A 23104-nucleotide genomic window follows, 5' to 3' on the forward strand; every position below is an offset into this window, starting at 1 on the left:
CCCCCCTTCCCCCGGGCCCGGTACATTTGTATGTTAGAAAATTTTGTAGTATTCCTATTTTGGTTACTTATTAAGACACAGTTACAACCACTTAATGAATAGAATTAATCTAAAACTATTTTAAAAAGTGAATTACAGTATAAAAAGTTAGTTGTAGCTGGATCTTTTCAAACTTTTCTGCTTTAACAAACTAAGAATGCGGGTTTCATTCTGTGAGGGAAAAGAGCCATGGAATAACATAAGATAATAAAAAGTATAAATAAGAATGTGGCAGCTTGAGAGAAGTTGAAAAACATTCTCTGCAGTGAAGAATCATGCACAATGTTATGAGATCAATCTTCATTTGGAAAAAGATATGAATATGACCGAACAGCTGAATCATGGGCTTGGAGAGGAGTAGGATCAACACAAGGTGGAAGCTTTACGTGGTACAAAATGAACATGGAAAGGACAGTGCTGATAGTAACTGACAGTTTTTTTTAAAAAAGATGCCTCTCATTAGTTATTTGCTCTTATAGCTGAATTAATGTTGTTGCATAACTATCCCTGAGTCCCTGATGCTGCAGACAGAAGAAGAGGGTTGTTGCTGAGTTCAAAGTTTCAAAACCCTCGGTTAACAATCTAGTATTTAACTTGTAGAAAGTCAACCACAACGTATCTATCTGAAATTATCACAATAGTTAACTCTGAACTGTCCTGGGTTAAATATCCTTGTTTGCTTTTTAATAACATTTGTTATCAATTGTTGTCTTACTGAATATAGTTAATCCATTCTCCAAAATCAATCTATCTTTCCCAAAAAAGTCCAGTTGAAGTTGTTTTCCGGTTGAATATAACATGCCCATTTCCCAATCTCTTATCAATCTTCTTTCAAAAAGCTAATTTATCACTCATCAATTCTGTTGAAATAACCACAATTTCCTTATGGAGAAAGCAAGTTATTCATAGCAGCAGAGTAGAACAAAGGAAAGATAGAAAAACAAACATATAAAACCCAGCAAGCAGTTAGACGAAATCAATATTCGGCCATTCAGTTAATTTTTTACAGTAAAAAAGCAAAGTAAAATAGAAACTTTGAAGAGTGCAGTTAAAGTCCAGATGTGCTTAGAAAACCAGTCAGCTTAGAGGAAGAGGCTTGATTTTCCAGCTGCTCCTACAGGAACTGCAGCCTTGATGATTCTTCTTCCCAGATGGTTCCCCGCTCATCCAAAAGCCCTCGTGGGTCATTCCTGGGTGCACCTCTTTAAATCCAAGGAGCAGCCCCGCCAAAGAAGCAGCTTTGGCCGAAAAACCAGCTGGTCATCCGCAGAGAAAAAGATTGCTCTGGGCAAAGCGGTGCACTGGGGCCTCTACAGCAACTGCTCACAGGAATAAAAATGTAAATGGTCAATAAAATTAAACATATATTTATTTTATTGGCACGTCGAACAAAATCAAGTGTTGGTATAGGGCCCCTGTGCTCGTGCGGTCCACAGCAAGTGTCCATCAGGCGTTAATAGCAATAGCAATAGCAGTAGACTTATATACCGCTTCATAGGGCTTTCAGCCCTCTCTAAGCGGTTTACAGAGAGTCAGCATATTGCCCCCAACAATCTGGGTCCTCATTTTACCCACCTCGGAAGGATGGAAGGCTGAGTCAACCCTGAGCCGGTGAGATTTGAACCGCTGAACTGCTGATCTAGCAGTAGCCTGCAGTGCTGCATTTAACCACTGCGCCACCTTGGCTCTAAGACAGCCCTGCCCCGCCATTCTGTAGACCATCTCGGGAGAAGTTCCTGAAGATGAGCTTTCTCTTGACCTCTTGTTAAGGAAAACTTTTGTAGCTTAATTTTCATCTCCATATTTTTTGTCTGGCAGTTCTGGAAAAGGAAATAACAAATTGACTAAAATATAAAAATAATATAAAGTTTTTAATATGAATGGGTCACGTTTAGCTTTTTCAAGCCTAGAAAAATGTAACTTTTTTTCCTCCATGGTTTCTTTTTAATAGAAAGAAGGACTATAAATGTTTGTGATATTTTCATTTCAAATAGCATAAAATGATTTAAGATGTAGAAAAAAAATCCACAAATCGAAAATACATGAAAGAAACAAAGTAAATTAGTTCTGTGTTTCCCCGAAATATTGCCTACTCCGAAAACAAGGCCTAGCCTGATTTTCACACCTGCGCCTAAAACAAGCCCTCCCCCAAAAGTCAGCCCTGCTTAAGCCCTGCTCTCCACCTGGTGGTGTGAATGGGGGGAGGTGCAGGCTTAAAAATAAAGCTGTGGGGGGGGGGAGATCTGCCCAAAGCGCCCTGCACCCACTTATCTTAACAATGCCGCACCCAGGCCTCCCCTGCCCTGACACCAACTTCTTCTGCAGCTGCTCACAGCCCCCCACACCAGGATGCGAGTGTCTGCTTCTTCCTGCTTTAGCTTTGCCCTCAGCCGGGGGAAGGGGTGCTGGCATGAGGCTCCTGGCGCTGGAGCACGCGAGATTCGTGGCGTTGCATGTGCAAGTAGTGGCGCTACTGTGGGGTTTGTCACACTAGTGCAGCCGCTCGCAGCAGGGTGCCCACGAGGCTCATTGCAGTGGTTCCACCGTGTGCCTACAGCAACAGAAGCCTTGCAATGTCCTGGCGCCACAAGCCTCGCGAAGACCCATTTCTGGCAGAGTTTGGGGGAGAGAAACACGCCAGGGCAGTCTCTGCTGCTTCTGCTGTCTTTGCGTGCAGCCAAAACTTCGCGAAAGGCAGGAAGGTGAAATGCTCAACCCATCCCAACATCTCGCATATTAACCCCACTTTCTCAGCCTCCTGTCCAAGTGACCCCCCCTCCTTCTGAGGCTTTAGGAATACCTCCCAAGTCAACTCATTTTGCCATGAACTACCTGCTTGCGACTGAAGGCAAAGCTGAAGCAGGAGGAAGATGCAGCTGTGACTCCAGCCACTCCCACTCGCTGGCCTCGCGCATACGCAGAGAGCGCCAGCAACGCCTTTTGCAGCAGCAGAGCCCAGAGCCCAAGTGCTCTTTCCGGCTTCTCTGGGACACTGAAGTGCCCTGAAGAGTAGGGCAAAAAAATTAAGACCCCCCCCCAAAATAAGCCCTGGCACTTATTTCGAAGGTCAAAAGAAAATAAGACCGGGTCTTATTTTCGGGGAACAGGATATGTAAAATGATAGAGATGTTTGCCTCAGTATAGGTAAATTTTAAGATTCAAAATGATCATAAATAAAGAACTAGAAAGAACTGCTAGTGATAGTGATTCAAATTTGGAAAACAAGAATGATTTTCTGAGTCTTGACTCTTTTTTTCCCTCCCTTTCCCCCCCTGGAAACTCTGTCTGGTCTAGTAAAAGAAATGGAAAAAACACAACACGTGATTTGCTTAATTACAGCATTGTTGATCTGCTATTATTTTCAACATTAAATTTATGCTAAACAGATAAACATGAAGAGATGCAAAATGGAGAATTGTTATAGGAAATTTAGTTAATCCTGCAAAAGGCTAACTGCCTCTTTGGTGAGGGGTTAAGACTGCTTCCTGTTTCAATTGAGGAAAAACATTTTCAGGCAATTTCTGAAAATACCTATTTTGGGCCTTGTCTTCTAAGAAATAAGTATTTTAGGGCAGTAACAAAAGAGGCAAAAGAGACTTTTTCTTTTGGCCCCATTTTGAAAGCTGAGGAGGAAAAATGAAAATAAAATTAAGGAGTTCATGACAGCAATCACATTGCATTTGATTGGCGGGCCAAAACCAGGCTCACCAGGATGGCTGGAAGACAGGGGGGAAAAGCAGTAGAAGCCTGATTAATAATTCACAAACAAAGTATGGTTCTTTGCTCGGTTGGAGTTGAGTGAGCCAACGGTTTTAGATTTAGATTTTATTGAACATTTATATGCCGCCCTTTTCCCTGAGGGGACTCAGGGCGGCTTACAACAATAGGGGAAGAGAGTGCAAGACAAGACTTAAAAGAAAAAAAGAAAAAAACGTGAGTAAGAAAAAAAAATTAACCATAAAAACACAACATTCACTCAACATTCGGGCGGGGTGAGAATAAATCCTATCCCCAGGCCTGACGGGCTAGCCAGATCTTGAGGGCTGTGCGGAAGGCCTGGACTGTGGTGAGGGTGCGGATCTCCACGGGGAGGGTGTTCCATAGCGTCGGAGCTGCAACTGAGAAGGCTCTCCTCCGCGTAGTCGCCAGTCGGCACTGACTGGCGGATGGAATTCGGAGGAGGCCTACCCTGTGCGATCTGATGGGACGCAGGGAGGTAATTGGCAGGAGGCGGTCTCTCAGATAGCCAGATCCACTACCATGGAGCGCTTTATAGGTGGTAAGTAGGACCTTGAAGTGCACCCGACGATCAACAGGTAGCCAGCGCAGCTCACGGAGGATCGGTGTTATATGGGCGAACCGTGGTGCGCCCGTGATCACTCGCGCGGCCACGTTCTGAACTAGCTGAAGTCGCCGGATGCTCTTCAAGGGCAGCCCCATGTAGAGCACATTGCAGTATTCCAGCCTAGAGATCACAAGGGCTGTATATTGTATAATATACAATATACAAGGGCTGTATATTGTATATATTGTATAATACACAAGGGCTGTATATTGTATAATATACAATTGTATATTGTTCTTCTGGTGGCGTGTTTTGCTAGTGGTAGTTCTTGTTTTAAAGTGAAGTATTTGGTAAAGAAATTACAGTTAGCTGAAGTCAGTGCATACAGTTGAAGGAAGGGGGTTTGCTGCAAGAGACTGGAAAAAGCTTAGGTCCCACTGTTTACCTAGAAGTAATGAACAATCCTTTCTTGTAGAATTTCTTCAAAGGCTAGAAATTACTATAAAGTAAATACAAGTACTATTCATTATATTTGAGCAACTCCTTCTAACAAAATTTTAAAACATTTAATTCAGTACAATAAATAATGTACAAATATTGTCTATACAAATCATACTTTTTAATTTAGTTTGTTGCACAAGCAAAACAAGTTATATAAGTTCTGTAAAATAACACAGTGGTTTTGTATCTGTAATTTTTAAAAATTAAACACTGCATATATATTTGCAGTGTTTGGAGTGATGTGGTGGCCTAGAAGTGAAGCTCTCGCCTCATAATCAGAATATATAATATATAAGAATATATCTGCTGAATAAAACTCCGCATTGGCAACAAGAAAGGCATCCGGCCATTAAACACTCTGCTAGCTCCATTTCAGTTGTCCAGATTTCAGCCCACAGGAAATTATGGAGTTGTTAAAAGATGATGATGATGATATATTTTTGCAGTGTTTAAAAATTAAACACTGCATATATTTTTGCTGTTCTAGAAATGTTCTTTTCTTTTTGAGCGAACCTTAAGGAGAAAAAACTGTCTTTTAAATTAATTCGAAATTTGTGAAAATATTCCATCTCGAATTAATTTGTTATCAAAGTCCAGGGACAGGATCAGAAAGACAGTATTTAAACCTATTTGCCTTCTGCTTTGCTTGCCAATGAATGAATTATAAGCTTTGGAAGATCAGAAGAAATTGCTGGATGATACTGGTCTCAAAGCCACCAGCCATAGGAAATAGCAAATTGATGTCAAGTGGATGCATCTTCATTCGCTAGAATGTATATTCAATTTTTCCTATTGTAGTGTAGTTTTAGTTTTATTGTAGCATGATGAAAAGCTAATTGTGACTTTGCAACCAGTAACTTTTCATCCTTTCCACATCCCTTAATTCACAGCAATTCCCTTCTGCTATACTTGCAAGATTGTGCTATAATACAGCATAGAAATAGGCTACTGTCTAAGCTATCTTGTTCTTGACTTGGTGGAGGAATCTTAATTGCAATTAACTTCAACATTTCCTTTTTTCTCTCCTCTTTTGCTTTGTATCTCTTTGCCTTGTTTATTTTTGCTTTGCTTTGCTTCTCTCGTTCATTCTTTGATGGATGCGTTCTCTGCCTTCTTTGGAATTCCAAAAGGCGAAGATCTGGAAAGGAACGATGGAACTCCTGAGCGGCCTTATTACATGTCCCCTGCCTTGAGTGAAATCCTCCTGAAGGGAAGCCTAAAATCTTCCAAAAGTGCTGAGAGTCAAGAATAGGGACGAGGCACCAAATGGGAAAGATGTATGCAGGTGTCCCACTGCCAGCCTTTTATGTGCATGTGCTCTACCTCCAAGGGCAGTTTTCGATATTCTGAGAAACGATGAGAGCTCTTGACTTGCGTCAAACAAGTAGCTGTGGATGGTATATACTTTAAGCTGTTTCTGTCCAGGACATTTTCCAAAAAGGACTTGAAATTGGAGGGCAAAGGTGTTCAAAGTTGGGGAGGAAAGCCTCAGTAAGATTGTGCTGTTGCTATCTTAACTATGATTGCTTTTGGCACAGATATCCTATCAAAGAATAACACCAGAACAATTCAATATGAAGTAAAATTAATATCAACAGCAGAATATTAACAATTTCCATGAAAATAAAAATGTTTTCAAATATTGGACCTTTTCAGATTCCAAATCAGTGGTGGGTTGCTACGCCCCATACGGGTGTACTGGAGCCTGCCCGGAGCACTGGATACCCTTCCGGTACGGTGCTCTGGAGGTCCCCCCCACCCGCCCGAGCTCCTTACTGGTCTTTTAAGTCTCCGGCGCTTCCGCGCAGGCGCACAACACATATAGCGCCTGTGCAACAGTCTGCTGAGCAGCTGGAGCATCACAGAGCCTCGCTGAGGTGCTAAGATGCATGCGTGCGCTGCGCCCATCCATGCGGACGCCGCCGGGCCGGTTGGAACGGGATCCGGAATCCACCACTGTTCCAAATTCCCTATATTCCCTGTGCAGCTATCCATAAGAAAGATAGCAATATTTTGAGGCTGAAGAAAGCATCTGCTTGGAAACAAACGAAATGCTTTAACAAAGGTTTGCTTACTTGTACACTTCTATTGGTTGAACAGATTTTGAATTAGTATATAACTGCAATTGTAGTTGCATCCTCAAACTACAGCCCGCCGAAGCCATTAATCTGGCCCACTCGGGACCACGAGGCTGCCCCCCCCCCAACATCACCCCATCCCACCACCAGCCCAGTGGTGGGTTTCATTTTTTTACTACCGGTTCTGTGGGCGTGGCTTATTTTGTGGGTGTGTCTTGGCAGTTGTAATCAGTGTAATTTTCTGTAATCAGAAAAATGGCCGAAAAATCAGCTGGCCAGCAGCGCCCACGTGCATACTGGAGCTGACAAGGGAATGCCTCGAATGCCCTCAGCAATGGCAAGCGTGCCGTAGGTTCGCCATGATGGCTTTAACCTTGAGCAAGGACAGCTGCACTTTCAATAAGCTCTCAACTCAAGCTCCAAGCCAGAGGTCTTCACACTTGGCAACTTTAAGACTTGTGGACTTCAACTCCCAGAATTCTCCAGCCAGCAGAGCTGGATTCCACAAGTTTGAAGACCTCTGTTCCGTGTACTTGGGGATCCCAAAATGGTGAGGATTTCTTTCTTTTTTCCTCCCTTGAAGACCCCCCCCACACACAACCCATTTTTTGCTCCCAGGGGGCTACAGGAAGGCTTGCTAGGCACCCTATGCCCTATTTTGGGCCTCGCAGGTGTCCCTGAAGCCTGCTGGGAGCCAAAAAGGGGCTTGTGGGGATTCCTGGAAGAGGCAGGGGAATGTAATGTGGTAAGCCCAGTGGGGACGGGGGGGGGCACAGCAAGCTCGGGGAGGGGGCGTTAGTGAGACTTACCTGTAGGCAGGAGGAGGCAGCTCAGTTGGGGCGCAGGGCAGCTCCACATGGCAGCTTAGGCAGGGAAGCTTCCCGGGGGGGTGAGGTGAGTGGGTGGGTGGGACGAGCAACCGGAGTGCCAGACCACTACTGGTTCGGCTGAAGCAGCCCCCACCCTTTGGCCAAGTGCAGGACTTATAGCATAGTCTTTATAGCAATATAGCAATAGCAGTGGACTTATATACCGCTTCATAGGCCTTTCAGGCCTCTCTAAGCGGTTTACAGAGAGTCAGCATATTGCCCCCAACAATCTGGGTCCTCATTTTACCCACCTTGGAAGGATGGAAGGCTGAGTCAACCCTGAGCCGGTGAGATTTGAACCGCTGACCTGCTGATCTAGCAGTAGCCTGCAGTGCTGCATTTAACCACTGCGCCACCTTGGCTCTTGGCTTTATTGTCATTGTGCAAAATAAATGCAACGGAATTGGTTGTTTAGCCCTGGGAGAGGGCTTCTGCGGGCGGGCAGAGGGCTTCTGGAGGTTCCACCACAAAACCGCGGACGACAAAATCGCGCTCGACGAAAGCGCGTACGTGACGTCATCACAGCGCGACAAAAACATCGCGCTGTGATCGATAAATGTAAAAATAAAGCAAAAACCTTACCCTAACCCCCCCAAACCTAACCCTAAACCTAACCCTAACCCTAAACCTAACCCTTAACCTAACCCTAAACCTAACCCTTAACCTAACGCTAAACCTAACGCTAACCCTTAACCTAACGCTAAACGTAACCCTAACGCTCTAAACCTAACCCTTAACCTAACCCTAACCCTAACCCTTACCTTTATGAGAATCAGCTTGCTTTAATTTTATTTTTATTTCAATTTTTAATTTTTTTCGTCGCGCTGTGATGACATCAAATGCGCGCTTTCATCGAGCGCGCTTTTGTGGACCGCGGTTTTGACGGGTCACGCTTCTGGAAGGCGGGGGAGGGCAAAAATGGGCCAGGACTTTTGCCAACCAAGGAAAGAGCTCGGAGATTTGCCAGGGACTTTAGTCCAACATTGCTCCGCTGGTGGGGGGGAACCGAAGGGTCCCAATGGGAGAGGCTATGCACGCCACGTAATTATGCATTGCTTCCATGCTTAGTGCAAGATATCTGCACGCTTTCCATTCGTCCTGGGTGAAGCAGAGCAGAAGCAGAGAGCCGGGGCATTATCCCAGGCCAGCCAGACTAGCCCAAAAGCAGCAGATCCCCCCAGGAGAGAGCGAGAGAGGGGGAAAGAGGTATGGAAAGAGAGAGAGGGACGGGATGATTGTAAGCTCTTTGGGGCTGAGAAGAATTGCTGCAAAACTGAGTATCCTGAAGCGGACCACTAAACAACTTAAAAGTCAACCGAAAGAACAACATGCAAACAAAAGCAAATAACCCCCCCCCCCCAAGCAGCAAAACAAACAAAGGTTGGTGTGGATTGTTTAATGGACTGCTAAATTGGCTATGCTTACCCAGTCACATGACCATTAGCCACACCCACCCAACTGGTCCGCCACTCCCCCCAACAGTCTGAGGGACTGTGAATCGGCCTCTTGTTTAAAAAGTTTGAGGACCCAAAAGGCATAAAAGATGAACACAACTGCTCTAAAGGGATAATGCTGATTTTTACCTGCTATTTGCATATTTCACTTGTATCTCTTGGTGTGTTACTACGTATGAGTAGGAAATGTTTATCTAGGGAAGTTTAATTGCAGAAAAGAGGTAAAGAATAATTTCCAAATGTGAATAATGAATAGGAAAACTTTACATAACTCCACTTTTGTTTTGCTAATGACAGTTTCTGTTATCCAAGTTCTTTGTGTCCCATGGGGGGAAATGTGCCTGGGATCTTTGAGAATGGCAAAATTTGTGCCCTTACTTTAAGACGGGGTTTTGAAAAGTCCCCAACCAGATCTTTTTGGGTGGAAAACTCTTGACATTCTTTCTGTTGAATACCAGAAGAGGAAAATTCTCAAATCAGAATAATTTTCAGTCCAATTATGAATATTTGTCATATGTACTTATCTGCTCCTGGTGAGATCTACTCTCTACTGCAAGCAGTGATCAGGTTTACCTTAATTCCCATAAACCAGGATTCCTCCTACGCAATGCTTTGTCCCGAAAAGATGTTTTCACATTCCTCTGCTTGGGGGGGATTTGTGTTTCTTTACAGTGGAAGACCTGGAGCGCAATGATGGCTCTCCGGAGAAGCCTTACTTCATGTCATCTGACCTGAGAAAACTCCTGAAGAAGACTAACAAAGAGACAGATGCATGATTTCCATGAGATAGAATGAGATGCACCAACTTGACTTTTGTCAAGATAGAGCAGCATCTGCGAGGTTACGATATCTGCTACCCCTGGCTGTGCCGTATCACTGTAGCTTGGCAAAATCAGACACCTCTCATCTTGTATCTCTTGATTTTTGAGTCTAGAGGTTTTTGTTTCTTTCCCCTCTTAAAATGAAAAATTAGCCACAGGTTACAATAGATCAGTGTTTCTCAACCTTGGCAACTTGAAGATGTCTGGACCTCAACTCCCAGAATTCCCCAGCCAGCATTCGCATTCGCTGGCTGGGGAATTCTGGGAGTTGAAGTCCGGACATCTTCAAGTTGCCAAGGTTGAGAAACACTGGCCTAGATGTAGTTTAGGAGTACACCATAATAAATCAGACTGAGATCTGTTAAGACTGAAACCGGTTAAGAAAACCATTCATCCTATTCGGCCTGGACCGTTTAAACATTGGATCAGCAATTCTTGCTTGCTAATACAGGTAGAGCGCTAAGTATTAGTGATCCAATAAAGCTGCATTTGATCAAGTTTAGTTATTAGCCATGTCTTCCATTTTTTTCTTGTAATGACATTTATTTAATGTAAATCATTGACCACTTAAAAAGGTAACTTTAAAGATTTAATGAAAAAAGCAAGGTTCGACATTTAGGCAAGAAAAACGAAATGCACAGGTACGGTATAGGTGGTACCTTGCACAATAGCAGTAACTGTGAGAGGGATCTTGGAGTCCTAGTGGACGACCATTTAAATAGGAGCCAGCCGTGTGCAGCAGCTGCCAAAAAAGCCAACACAGTTCTAGGCTGCATCAACAGAGGCTCCATAAACAGAGGGATAGAATCAGGATCACGTAAAGTATACCACTTTATAATGCCTTAGTAAGGCCACACTTGGAATACTGTATTCAGTTTCAGTTCAATGTAGAGAAAAAAGATGTGGAGACTCTAGAAAGATTGCAGATAAGCGCAACAAAGATGATTAGGGGACTGGAGGCTAAAACACAGGAAGAACGGTTGCAGGAACTGGGTATGTCTAGTTTAATGAAAAGAAGGACTAGGAGAGACATGATAGCAGTGTTCCAATATCGGGTTGCCACAAAGAAGGGGGAGTCAAACTATTATCCAAAGCACTTGAAGGTAGAACAAGAAGCAATGGGTGGAAACTAATCAAGGAGAGAAGCAACTTAGAACTGAGGAGGAATTTCCTAACAGTTAGAACAATTAATCAGTGGAACAACTTGCCTCCAGAAGTTGTGAAAGCTCCAACACTGGAAGTTTTTAAGAAGATGTTGGATAACCATTTGTCTATAATGATATAGGGTTTCCTGTCTAGGCTGAGGGTTGGACTAGAAGACCTCCAAGGTCCCTTCCAATTCTGTTATTCTAAGAAACTCAACGATCCCAGGATATTATATAGTAATGTTTATAGAAAAATCTATTTTCTAAAATTTACTTCACTGCCACTCCACATCCCCAAGACAAATTTAATAATGACACCAAGCACTAGTAAATCCAGGCAAGAAAAGTATATCCTAGATTGTTAAAACTGGAAAGAAAAGTTTGACAGTAGCTTTGTATTTTTAATAAAAATAGTCAAAATGATGTAAAACAATAACATTAGCATGAAATATGAAATAAATCAATTCATGACAAGAAAGGAGCCATAATAATAGAAAAGGTTCTAAATTATGTAGTATATACTCAGAAATTTACTTTGAAATTTCTTCTAAAAAGCCATGTATTTTTAAGCTGCCCAAATAAATGTAGCTTAATTTTTGCTTTTTGGTATTTTATTTCCTATATTGCTGTACTTTTCACAGAAAATATGAAATATTAAAACATTTTGTTTTGTAAATTTGTTTAGCATCCTTTTTTAATGCCTGCAAATTGCCATTAAAAAGGTTGTCTCTTCTTTCTGTCTCTAAATCTAGTTGTCTAAGCTTGTGGAAGATGTAAAGTTTGTCTTTCAAAATTATTTCTTTCTTTTAACTGAAACCTATTATGTACTTCTTGCAAAATGCACAAGGTGTATCACATAAGTGAAATAATTGTCATTCTCCAACGTTGGTGCAGACAGCGGTCATGCATGGGTTAACTCAGTCAGTAACCAATAGAACTGAGTCTACCAAGTGATGTCATCGCCTCAGAGGAGCCTCCTCCCACTTTTTTAGACTCGGTTCACGATGTCACAACGTGTGGTCTTGATACTCCGAGACCGCCATTGATACTTTTGCTGCTGGATGGTCCATTGAGACCTAAACCGTCTCGCAGAGATGGTGATCAGGAAGACGAAGCCTTGCTGGTCTCAGGGACATCACAAAGTCCCTGATCAACCCAAGGGAAGTGCTTCAAGATGGCGGTAAACAGGCAGCCCTCAGGCTGATGAAGTCGGGACGGCTCCAGAAGGAAGGAAGTAAAAAGAGAAAGTGAGTCCATCTGGTGAGGTATTTTTTCTATTTTGCGAAAGACTGTCCAAAGAATTTTTTCTTTAAAGCCAAATTAGATCCTTAAGCAAAAGAAATGAGCGGCGAAATTAACTCATATTGGATTGCTTTGGAAAGCTTTTTTTTTCTTTGTAACTATACTTTGTATATTGAAGTGCTCGCAACGTTTCTCATTTCTCCTCTTAAAGTGAACGGATTTATTTTTTTTCTTCTGCTTTTTGCTGCTTTATTTTTTGACTTCTGGATTAAAACCTTTCTTTTTATTTTAACAATTCTTCCTATTACTTGAGCCGAGGTGGCGCAGTGGTTAAATGCAGCACTGCAGGCTACTGCTAGATCAGCAGTTCAGCGGTTCAAATCTCACCGGCTCAGGGTTGACTCAGCCTTCCATCCTTCCGAGGTGGGTAAAATGAGGACCCAGATTGTTGGGGGCAATATGCTGACTCTCTGTAAACCGCTTAGAGAGGGCTGAAAGCCCTATGAAGCGGTATATAAGTCTACTGCTATTGCTATTGCTATTAAATTGCATTAAAAGAAATCTAAAGAACTTTGTTTCCTATAAGCCAGAGATAAATATTAGAAACTGAAAAATAGCAACACTGCCACTCGGAGGTCAGAGGCTGGAGTTTTTGAAACAACGTATCTCTTCTCTTTCCTTCTTTGATTTCACTGACTTTGCAGCTGAAGGGTTTGCAACTTGTTTACAGACACTGATAAAGAGCCAAGGGCATGAATTGTTTTCACAGGTGCCTTTGAGAACTATTTTGGCAGGGAAAAGAAAGGGCGGGAAACAGAACCCTTCTCCTTTGAAGAGCATAAAAGAACTTGTGTTCAAGTCAACCTAAAATAAAAAAATAAAAGAGGCCTGGAAAGCTAGAGTGGCAGTGACTATTAGTTTTTTTTTCTTTCTTCTTTTTTGGAAACATGGATCAATATTCAGATGAGGAAACCTTAAAATTTCAAAATATCTTGGCTGGAATTCAAAATCTATTGGAAGGATATGGGAGAATTGAGAAGAAGTTGGAAAGACTAGTCTTCCTCACAGCAAAAGATGGGGTTGGAGCCCCCAAAAATAAAGGGGAGGATGAAGATATAGAAGATAAAGACAAGACAATAGATGAATTTATTAATGGAGCAAATGTGGGTGAAAGTGGAAAGAAGGGAATATGGAAAAGGGAATTCGACGAATTGGAGCTCTACCCCAGATTCCAAGATACAGGGAAAAAAATGGTAATGATGATGGATTTAAGAAGAATTTTTTTTTCAAAAGCAAGATTGACAACCAAAGACAAGCTAATTTTAGTAGCAGCTGGAAGGCAGCGAGATTACCTGAGAGATCCTTCAAACAACAGTGTGGAGAGAAGTCTTATAAAAACCTTATAAAGGAGATAAAAAGAAGACTGACACCACAATTGGCAAGAGAGATAAGACTGTTTTGTTACTGGAAAGATACAGGTTGACAATGAAAGTTGATAATAAAAAATTAGTTGATTTTGGTGATCAATAAGTAGGAATTTGGTAACTCTTAGATTGTTTTAGATTGTTATTAAATGTTTATTTGTTAACAAATAATTAACTATAATAACAATAATGAAATGATAATGAATACAGCTTAATGATATATACGTACTGGCAAACTAGTAAAAGAAATTTGGATATAAATTGCAAATTGAATCTTGGGAAAAAAACCTATAAATTTTATTAACAATTTTTTATTTAGATCTTGTCATAAAGGTGTAAGGTTTTTTTTTCTTTTAGAGAGGGGTCTGACGAGAGGAGATGGGACATAAATAGTAAATGATTTTTAGCCAATTATAATAGCAACAAGGAAATGTCAATGGGCATTGTTTAATAATATATACATGCTATGGTATTGGCAAGCGTAACTTGGATATAAATTCTAAGCAGTGAGTTGGGGGGAAGGAGGGGGGAAGGTTTAGAAACTTTATTAATTGACTTTTACTTAAAAGATGTCATAAAGGTGTAATGTTATTGGAGGATTTTTTGAATTAGCCAATGAATGCCATTATGTGGTTGTGTCTTTAAGTATGAAGGATTTGAGGTAAAAACACGTTCAAATAATTGTAGTCAAATGAGAATTGGGTACATTGATAGTAAGATATACAAAGATTTTTGATTTAAAGTGTATAATCTAATATGAACTATAAGTAATGACTGTGGAAGAAATGCACGAAAGTTATCTGTAACCAATCGACACGCTTTCTACAAGATGTAATGAAGGATGATTCTTTTTTTGTGTTTTTGTTCAATTAAAATAAAAAAACTTTTCAAAAATAATAATTATTATTTTCACCTGTTAACTAATTGGCTTATTGATGTTAACAAAAAGTGTTTATATTTTGGGTATCATCTAATGATTGCCTGGATTTCTATAGCTAAGATGTAGCTGCTGGGTAAGTGATGGTGAAGAGCATGTGTAAGAAAGGACTTCACTGATTTAGGTATCACATCCAGTAGTAATTCAGAGAATAAGAGAGGGAGAAAATGGCTGCTGATTGGAGCCATATCTGTGTTAGGTTCTATGAGTAGACTTTCTATGTTGGGTGAACTTTTCAAAACAAAAGGAAATGTGTCCAGGCTTCCCAACAGAATAGTGGCATTAGGAAGTCAGTATCAAGCACAAGTCTCTACAACATAAGATCTTAGTTTTTCCGACTGAAGTGTTAAGCTAGGGACAGGGAAATGCATCGGTTTTTTTACCTGCAGTGCTAATAACTATATTGAGCACCTGCATATATGTATTAAATGGGTAATTAATCTGCCTCTCTTTAATAGGATGGTACTTGAGCTATTAAGTTCATTATCTGAGTATGCCCTGTAATTATTTGAAGGCCAAGTTTTCTTCCCTTTACACCCAGGTTACCTTTCAAGAAGTCATTGTAGATTTGCCATGATTATAAATGATCCCATTTACCATTTAGTTGTATACCTAAGTCATATATGGTAAACAATAGTGATCCTTATATCTGTTGGTGAATTAGATGATTGTCTTTCTCTGCAGTAAGTAGATTTTTCAAAATGGCAGGGTTTTTGGAATTGGGTAGCCTTAACAATTATTCAAAACACAGAATCATAGGGCTTGAAGGGAACTTGGAGGTCTTTTATTCCAACCCCCCAACCCCGTCCCAGATAGGAGACTTTATACCATCCTGGACAGATGGATGTCCAATCTTTTCTTGAAACTTTCAGGAATGGAGCACCCACAGCTCTGGGGAGCAAGCTGTTCTGCTGAGTGATTGTTCTCCCTGTCAGAAAATCTATCTATCCTTAATTCTGGGTTGGATCTCTCTTTAATAAGCTTCTTGTCCTGCCCTCTGGTGCTTTGGAGAATAGATCATCCCCTCCTCTCTCTAGTAGCCCCTCAAGTACTGGAAGACTGCTATCATGTCACTCCTAACCCTTGATTGTCCACTTTGATAAAGTAGATCACAGCCTACTTCTTGGTAAGTTAGAAAAATGTGGGATAGATAGCATCACCAGCTGATGGATCTATAACTGGCTGACAAATCACACTCTACCTGTATTCATCAATGGAACTACATCTACATGGAAGGAAGGAAACAGTTGGGTACATCAAGATTCCATTTTAGGCCCAGGACTCTTCAATACATTCCTAAAGATTTAGAAGAGGGAACTCATCAAACTTTAAATCCAGTATTCTATGCCCTGAACTCTGGATGACAAAATACCTCTTGACAATCTTCTATGTGAAGTTCATTAGGTATTTAAAAGGTGCTATCATATTGCATTTCAATTTTGTCTTCTCAAGACAAAAACCTTCCTAAACCTTTCTTGCTTACTTGCCCTAAATATCATTCTTTGGACTTATTCTGTTTTTCCTGAACTCTTCTCAAAATGTGCCAATGTTGGATATAATATTAGAAATTTAATCATTGTGAATGATTAGACATGTACAAAATATAAAGTGTATTTAGCCCTAAACCTGAAAGAAATGCATTGTGTCCTAGATATTGTGATCAATCATCCTTACACCCCCCCCCCCCCCAGCCATGTCTCAAACAAAACTGCCCAGAGAGATTTTATAAAGATTTAGAAATAATGTAGGGCATGGCTGATGTGCATCACACTCTCCATTTCTCCTGCCAACAAAACACCATTTTTTGATCTCTGCTTGGAACAAGGAGCCATTTTGTTCCATACCTGGACCGTATGTTTTGTTTCAAGCGAAATCCACCACTATTTTTTTCTCATGTTCTGGACAGTGATTGTCATCTGAATCAATTTGACAATGGGAAAAGATAGAAGGTTACCAGTATCAAAGATACTAATAAATAGTACAGCTCTATACACTAGTGAGGCCCCACTTGGAATACTGCGTCCAGTTCTGGTCACCATGAGACAAAAATGTTGCCGAGAGACCCTAGAAAGAGGCAGGCAAAAGTAACAGGCCTGGTGTTCTAAGTATCATGTCCCCAACAAGTACTCCGAGGCAGGCATATTCCTCAAATTTTATTGGGACATTTCAAATTGTCAGAGAGTTGGTGGAAAGCCAGTTCTAAGTTCCTGCCAGCTTTTCACCCAATTAAAAGTCAAACTTTGTCACTCCCCCCCCCCCAAAAAAGTCTCCAGTCACCTGGTCCAATCAGCATATAATCCAGTTGCCGGGTGAGCTCAGCCTGCATAGATTTTCTCTTGTGAGATCTCTCTTCAGCTGTTCTTTCCACTCTTCTAATGGTGCATCCATCATCATAACTGTAAAGAGTCCATCCATCTTGCTGCGCGTTACCCTCTTTTCTTCCTTCAAATGGAAGGCATTAGAATGTTGCTCAGGAAATTAATTTGTCAATCAATTTACTTTTGGATGCTATTTGGAACCCTGACACAATCCTACACATTTATCTGGTTGGACAGATTTGAATCTAATCATTTGTTCAATAAACCATCAATTTATTTTCTTGGCTGTCCACAGTATTTTCAGGAATCCACCATTCCCCCCCCCCCCCCGCCAAAAAAAAACACCATTCAAAGGCATCAGTGCTCCTCCTATCTTGCTTCTTCAAAGTTCATTCCAATGGGGGAGTTCAATACAAACATGTCAAATAACACTTAGGGAAACATTTAGGGAATTCACACATTGAAAGGGGAATTGAACTTGTTGGCATTCTAAGTATATGAATCTATTAATTAAAAATGTAAATAAATGGGGTGGTAACGCTCAGTAAATTTATAATGATTGGAATGTAGGTTTGTGTATTCAATTTCTATAGCTGTCCATCTCAGCTAATGATGCTGGGTGACTTACAATTCCAAAAAGATATTGCGAGCAAAACATGAAGACAATAAACACAATAGACTCAATCACGGTCAACCTATCAGGTTACTTGAAGAATTGTTTCTTGCACTAACCTTAAACTGGCTGGTTTAACTGGTTAGGTTTCTTGATTATTAAATATTATCGAAATAATTTTGAATTGATATTCTTATTATTGACTAATATTTTCTTAACAAAGACTATCCAAGTTTCATATCACTTTTATTAGTATTGAGATATTGCAGGATTTTTATTGTGATTATTATGGAAATTTAATCCTTGATGCATGATACAAAATATACAGTAGCTTCAACTGCATTATCTCTGAACTACTGTACATAGGAAAAAGGACTCAGAATAATCAGCATTTCTGGTTAGTATGCAACTACCTGTTATAAAGTGACTAAAATGAAGTTGATATACTTCTATACAGATAGTAGTGAACTTACAAATTTAGTGGCCAAAGTTACAATGGCTTATAACTCTTAAAGCATCCCCATGGTCAAAGTCTGGGCACTTTACAATTGGCATGTATTGATGACAGTTACACTGTCTCTGAGTCATGTAATAACCATTTGTAACCTTTGAATATGATTCACTTAACTCCAGTCATTTGCTTAAAATTGTAGTAAAAAAGGTTGTAAAATTACTTGCTTAGCAACAAAAATTTTGGGTTCCATTATGGTTGTATGTTGAGGACTACCTATACCAGTGTTTCTCAACCTTGGCCACTTGAAGATGTCCGGACTTCAACTCCCAGAATTCCCCAGCCAGCATTCGCTGGCTGGGGAATTCTGGGAGTTGAAGTCCGGACATCTTCAAGTGGCCAAGGTTGAGAAACACTGACCTATACACTATACCAGTGATGGCTGACCTTTTTTGGGTCCCATGCCAAAAGCAGGAGGGGTCATACGCAAGGGTGCCACACTCATGCTATGTGCGTGACACACACACACACACGTGCACACAACCAGCACACACACACACAGACACTTTTGGCATGTTTTTTTCACCCTCCCCAGGCTCCAGAGGCTTTCTACGAGCCTGGGGAGGCCGAAAACAGCCTCCCCCAGAGACCCTCTGGAGGCTTCACAAGCTTCCCTGAAGGCTCTGGAGGGTGAAAAACGGACCTAGAGGGAACCCGGAAGTTCGGGAATAGTGACTTCCCGTTTGTCCATAGGGCCAATTTTCCATCTCCGGAGCCTTCAGGCTTCCAGTTTGCTTGTAGGGCCGGTTTTTGCCCTCCAGAGCCTTCAGGAAAGCCTGAATGCCCCTGAAGGCCCCGGAGGACAAAAAACGGACATACGGGGAACCCAAAAGTTCAGGAATGGTGACTTCTGGTTTGTCCATAGGGCCGATTTTCACCCTCTGGAGCCTTCAGGCAGCTTTCCTGAAGGCTCTGGAGGGCGGAAAATGGCCCTATGACCAAATCAGAAGTGACTTCCAGTTTGTCCGTAGGGCCATTTTTCACCCTCCGGAGCCTTCAGGAAACTGAAACTCCGGTTTGCCTGCAGGGCTTGTTTTTCGCGCTCCGGGGGCTTCAAGGAAGCCTCCGGAGGGCGAAAAATGGCCTCAAAAGAAGGCTGAAGTTAGATGCTGCACGCATGCGCACTGGCCAACTGACAGGGCAATGCCTCGCATGCCCTAACAAATGGCTCCGCATGCCACGGCATTATACAGTATCAGGGGTTCCCAACCTGTAGACCGCAGCCCACTTACCTATGGGCTATTTGCAGTTTGAATGGGGGGGGGGGGTCGGCACACGTGCATGAACGGCGGACACAGCCCCACTCACATGAGTATCAGCCACTGGGATTGAAATAGCCAGAGCCTTGGGCGAAAATGATGTCATATTGGAATTCAATATACTGCAAACACAAGCAATAGAATATAATCCAATCAATGTCTTAAATTTTAAAAGAACTGTCCCAAAAGTGCTTTTTCAGGAGGCAACTGGGCTTTTTTTCTTTGAAGCTGTTTTGCTTCTCATCCAAGAAGCTTCTTCAGCTCTTACTGGATGGTGCGGCTGATGGGGGTGATGGAAGGATTTATCTTCTTTGCAGACAGCTGCTCATTTGCATCCTTTTAGGGAATCCTTGAGGCACTATCAGTGTCCTCAAAGCTACCCTGAAAACAAAGTGTAGTTGCCTCCTGACAAAGCACTTTCATCCAATGAAGCCGACTGATTGGAGGTTTACTTTTAAGCTGGAACTTGCTGTCACAATAAACAGTCATAGGTACCTTAAATTGTTTTAAAAGTTTTAAGATTTTCAGAAGGGAAGTTTATCAATGGCTGCTTATTATGGATACACACAAGGGTTTTGGTTCGCATTCCTCACTGTTGGGTTATATTAAAAGTAGTGTGGGAAATCCCCCCTCCAAAAATGAACTATTTGGGGGGTTATTAAAAAAGCAGGATAGAATATTTCCCCTAGAGTAGAAATGTGGGGACTGGAAAACCTTAAAAGAGGCGGAAACCAGCCCTGGTTTCCCTGCCCCAAGGAAAACATGAGATGGCCAGCTTTTAGAAATGCAGATTTGGTAATCCGTTCAGAAAGACTGGGTCATGACAGAAAAAGTCAGATAAGCAACAACAAAAGGTTGACAAAATTGGGATTTGCCTTTCCCCTTTTGCTTATTGTAGAGCCAGCCATGACTCCCACCTGGCCCCATAGGAATCCAGAAGGTACCACTCTCAGCTCCATTTCATCAGCTGCACCAGAACAAAAAAACCCCGGTGGTTCAGTTCATCAGTAAACAGGGCCTCTTTCCAATCCGCCTCCGTTTTATTCCCAGTGCCTTTTCTCCCAGCTTTCAACAGAACCAGATTGATTCCCCTTCCAACAGTAGGAAGGAGAGGCCAGGAAATCCAGAGGTCAATGGATTGGGAAGCTGGCTGTAATGAATTTATGCTGGACTGCAGCCTTCAGTCTATGCAGCTTATTTTACTTTTTAAACTTTGTTAGTTCTTACACTCTGAACCAGAGTTTCTCAACCTTGGCCACTTGAAGATGTCCGGACTTCAACTCCCAGAATTCCCCAGCCAGCGAATGCATTCAACTCCCAGAATGCATTCGCTGGCTGGGGAATTCTGGGAGCTGAAGTCCAGACATCTTCAAGTTGCCAAAGTTGAGAAACACTGCTCTAAACTCTAAACTTTGATTACTGAAGCGTTTTTAATGGAGCTTCCGAAGACAAGTTAGACGCTTCAATGGTACAGAACGGTGCTGCTTGTTAATGGACCAGCATAGGAAGGGGGAGTTGGGAGTTCATTGCCTTTCGCCTCCAACTAAATCTCAGGTTAATGCCTTTAACTTTGAAGGCATTCCCTCCAATCAATAGAGCAGTGTTTCTCAACCTTGGCGACTTTAAGTCCTGCGGACTTCAACTCCCAGAAACCCCCAGCCAGCTTCGCTGGCTGGGGGATTCTGGGAGTTGAAGTCCGCAGGACTTAAAGTCGCCAAGGTTGAGAAACACTGCATTAGAGTGTAACTTATTTCTCAGTTAGCACGCACAACCTCCCGACGAACGCCTCACATCTGGACTTTTCCCTCCCTTTGTGCCCTTTTCTCTTTGCACCAAAACCACCCAGCGCGGGAACGCTCGGGATTCAGCGCAGCCCCCACAGCGGGCGCCATCAGCGCCTCTCAACGCGGGAGAGAAAATGGAGGCGGAAAAGAGGGCGGGGCGAAAGCGGGCAGAGGAGCTCTCGTAACCCCTCCGGCGCGCGAGGCCATAGTGACGCCTCCTCCCCTCCCTCCCTCCCTGATTGGAGGAGAGGGGCTATCTCCGGATCACGTGGGAGGCCGATCTCGCTTTCGCCTCCGTGCCGTACCCCTCCCTCCCCCCCCCCCACTCACGGCGCCTGCAGTTACAGCCGGACAAAGTCGACGGCGTCGCCGCTTCTGCTGCTGTCGCCCAGCGGCTGATTGACGTGTGGAGATAAACTTACCGGTCACCCTCGACGGGCATTTAGCCCGGTCGGTGAGTAGCCGGCCGCATGGATTAGGGGGAGGGCGGCGCTAAAAAAAAATCCGAGGATTTCCTCAGGGAAGGATAGGTTTTCGCTCGGGGCCGGGCGCGAAACACGCGTGTCGGGGGGGGGTGGGTGGTGGTGGTGGCGTAGCGGGTGGACGGACGGGGCCTGCGGGGCGAGGAGAACTGCCTCTCCCCCCTCAGGCTCGGCTCTCTCTCTCTCTCGCGCGCGCTCCATTGTGTGGAGGAAACAAAATGGCGGCGGCGAGCGAGCGGGAGGGAGGGAGGGAGGGCAGTAATGGCGCGCGAGCGGATTAACGGGAAGCGGGCGATATTTGGAAGCGGGCGCGCTCATGGTGCGGCCTCCCCGAAACTCCTCGAATCGGCGGCGGAGGGGCGCCTCACAATGGCGCCTTTCCTCCTCGTTACCGCACTTCCCTCCCCCCCCCCCCCAGTCATCTTTCCTCGGCTGCTGCTGCTGCTGCTTTTGCCCCGCAGTTTCCCCTCTGAAGGAGAGAAGAGCCGGTTTAGGTACCTGGGAAAAAAGAGCTGGGACGCTTCCCAGATTTCCTGGTGATTTATTCCACCCTCCAGTTCCGTCCGTTTGGGGTTTTGCTGCTGCTTCTTCGCCTTCCCCGGAAAGCCTTTGCCTTTCTGCGGAGAAGAGCACGCGGCGTTTCCTCGTCTCCGTGTATCCCGTGAAGTCCCCGTGTGTGTGTCCCCTTCGCCAGCCTCCTTAAAGGCTTGAGGCTCCGAACGCGTGGGGAGAAATTGCGGCGTGAACTTGCTACCTCTCCTCTCGAGGACACGTCGCCCAGGCCGCCTTGACGGGTCTGTAACGGCTGGCAGGGATAATCCTTTCAGATCGGGAGGTTTTGCCAGTAACGCCAGCTCCCTCGTGGGGCGACGGCAGGGTTGGGGTTTTTTTTTTTTTTAATATAATGTATTTTCTCAGCTAGCATCCCACTTTTGTTTTAACCTTGACCAGAGTTTTCTCAGTTTACAGATGGTATACTCCAGGGCAGGGTTTCTCAACCTTGGCATTCGCTGGCTGGGGAATTCTGGGAGTTGAAGTCCGGACATCTTCAAGTGGCCAAGGTTGAGAAACACTGTTATATGTTCATCGGTAATTGTACGGCTGATTGTATGAATAAATTATGAGAATGGAAGTGATTTTTCATCTAGACGAGTGTTTCTCAACCTTGGCCACTTGAAGATGTCTGGACTTCAACTCCCAGAATTCCCCAGCCAGCGAATGCTGGCTGGGGAATTCTGGGAGTTGAAGTCCGGACATCTTCAAGTGGCCAAGGTTGAGAAACACTGCTCCAGGGTATACAGTTGAGACCTAAGATTTATGATCTTCATAAATCCAATGTGTT

General features: G+C 43.1%; 2 protein-coding genes and 1 long non-coding RNA gene across 12 annotated transcripts in view; 2 read left to right on the forward strand and 1 right to left on the reverse strand.

The window, feature by feature from the left end:
- The window catches only part of SLC44A2 (solute carrier family 44 member 2), a 50495-nt gene extending 40449 nt beyond the window's left edge, over window positions 1–10046 (forward strand). For 2 of the 4 annotated variants that reach the window (XM_032208958.1, XM_032208959.1), the window contains exon 22: window positions 5956–6368. In XM_032208958.1, the coding sequence (XP_032064849.1) occupies window positions 5956–6077 (122 nt within the window). In that variant the 3' untranslated portion in view covers window positions 6078–6368. Of the gene's footprint in view, window positions 1–5955; window positions 6369–9898 lie in introns of those variants that run through there. The other 2 variants (XM_032208960.1, XM_032208961.1) reach the window with 1 other exon arrangement.
- LOC116502932 lies at window positions 1662–22987 on the reverse strand. Its single transcript, XR_004254622.1, has 3 exons — window positions 22261–22987; window positions 17073–17237; window positions 1662–1859 (listed from the first exon to the last, which is right to left on the reverse strand). It is a non-coding gene; the product is annotated as an uncharacterized LOC116502932 (long non-coding RNA).
- The window catches only part of ILF3 (interleukin enhancer binding factor 3), a 28271-nt gene continuing 26737 nt past the window's right edge, over window positions 21571–23104 (forward strand). For 3 of the 7 annotated variants that reach the window (XM_032208951.1, XM_032208954.1, XM_032208956.1), the window contains exon 1: window positions 21572–21734. The gene's annotated coding sequence lies outside the window, so the exon portion shown is untranslated. Of the gene's footprint in view, window positions 21735–23104 lie in introns of all 7 variants that reach the window. The other 4 variants (XM_032208953.1, XM_032208955.1, XM_032208952.1 and 1 more) reach the window with 2 other exon arrangements.

This window comes from Thamnophis elegans, chromosome 2 (genome assembly GCF_009769535.1).
Source record: "Thamnophis elegans isolate rThaEle1 chromosome 2, rThaEle1.pri, whole genome shotgun sequence".
NCBI lineage: Eukaryota > Metazoa > Chordata > Lepidosauria > Squamata > Colubridae > Thamnophis > Thamnophis elegans.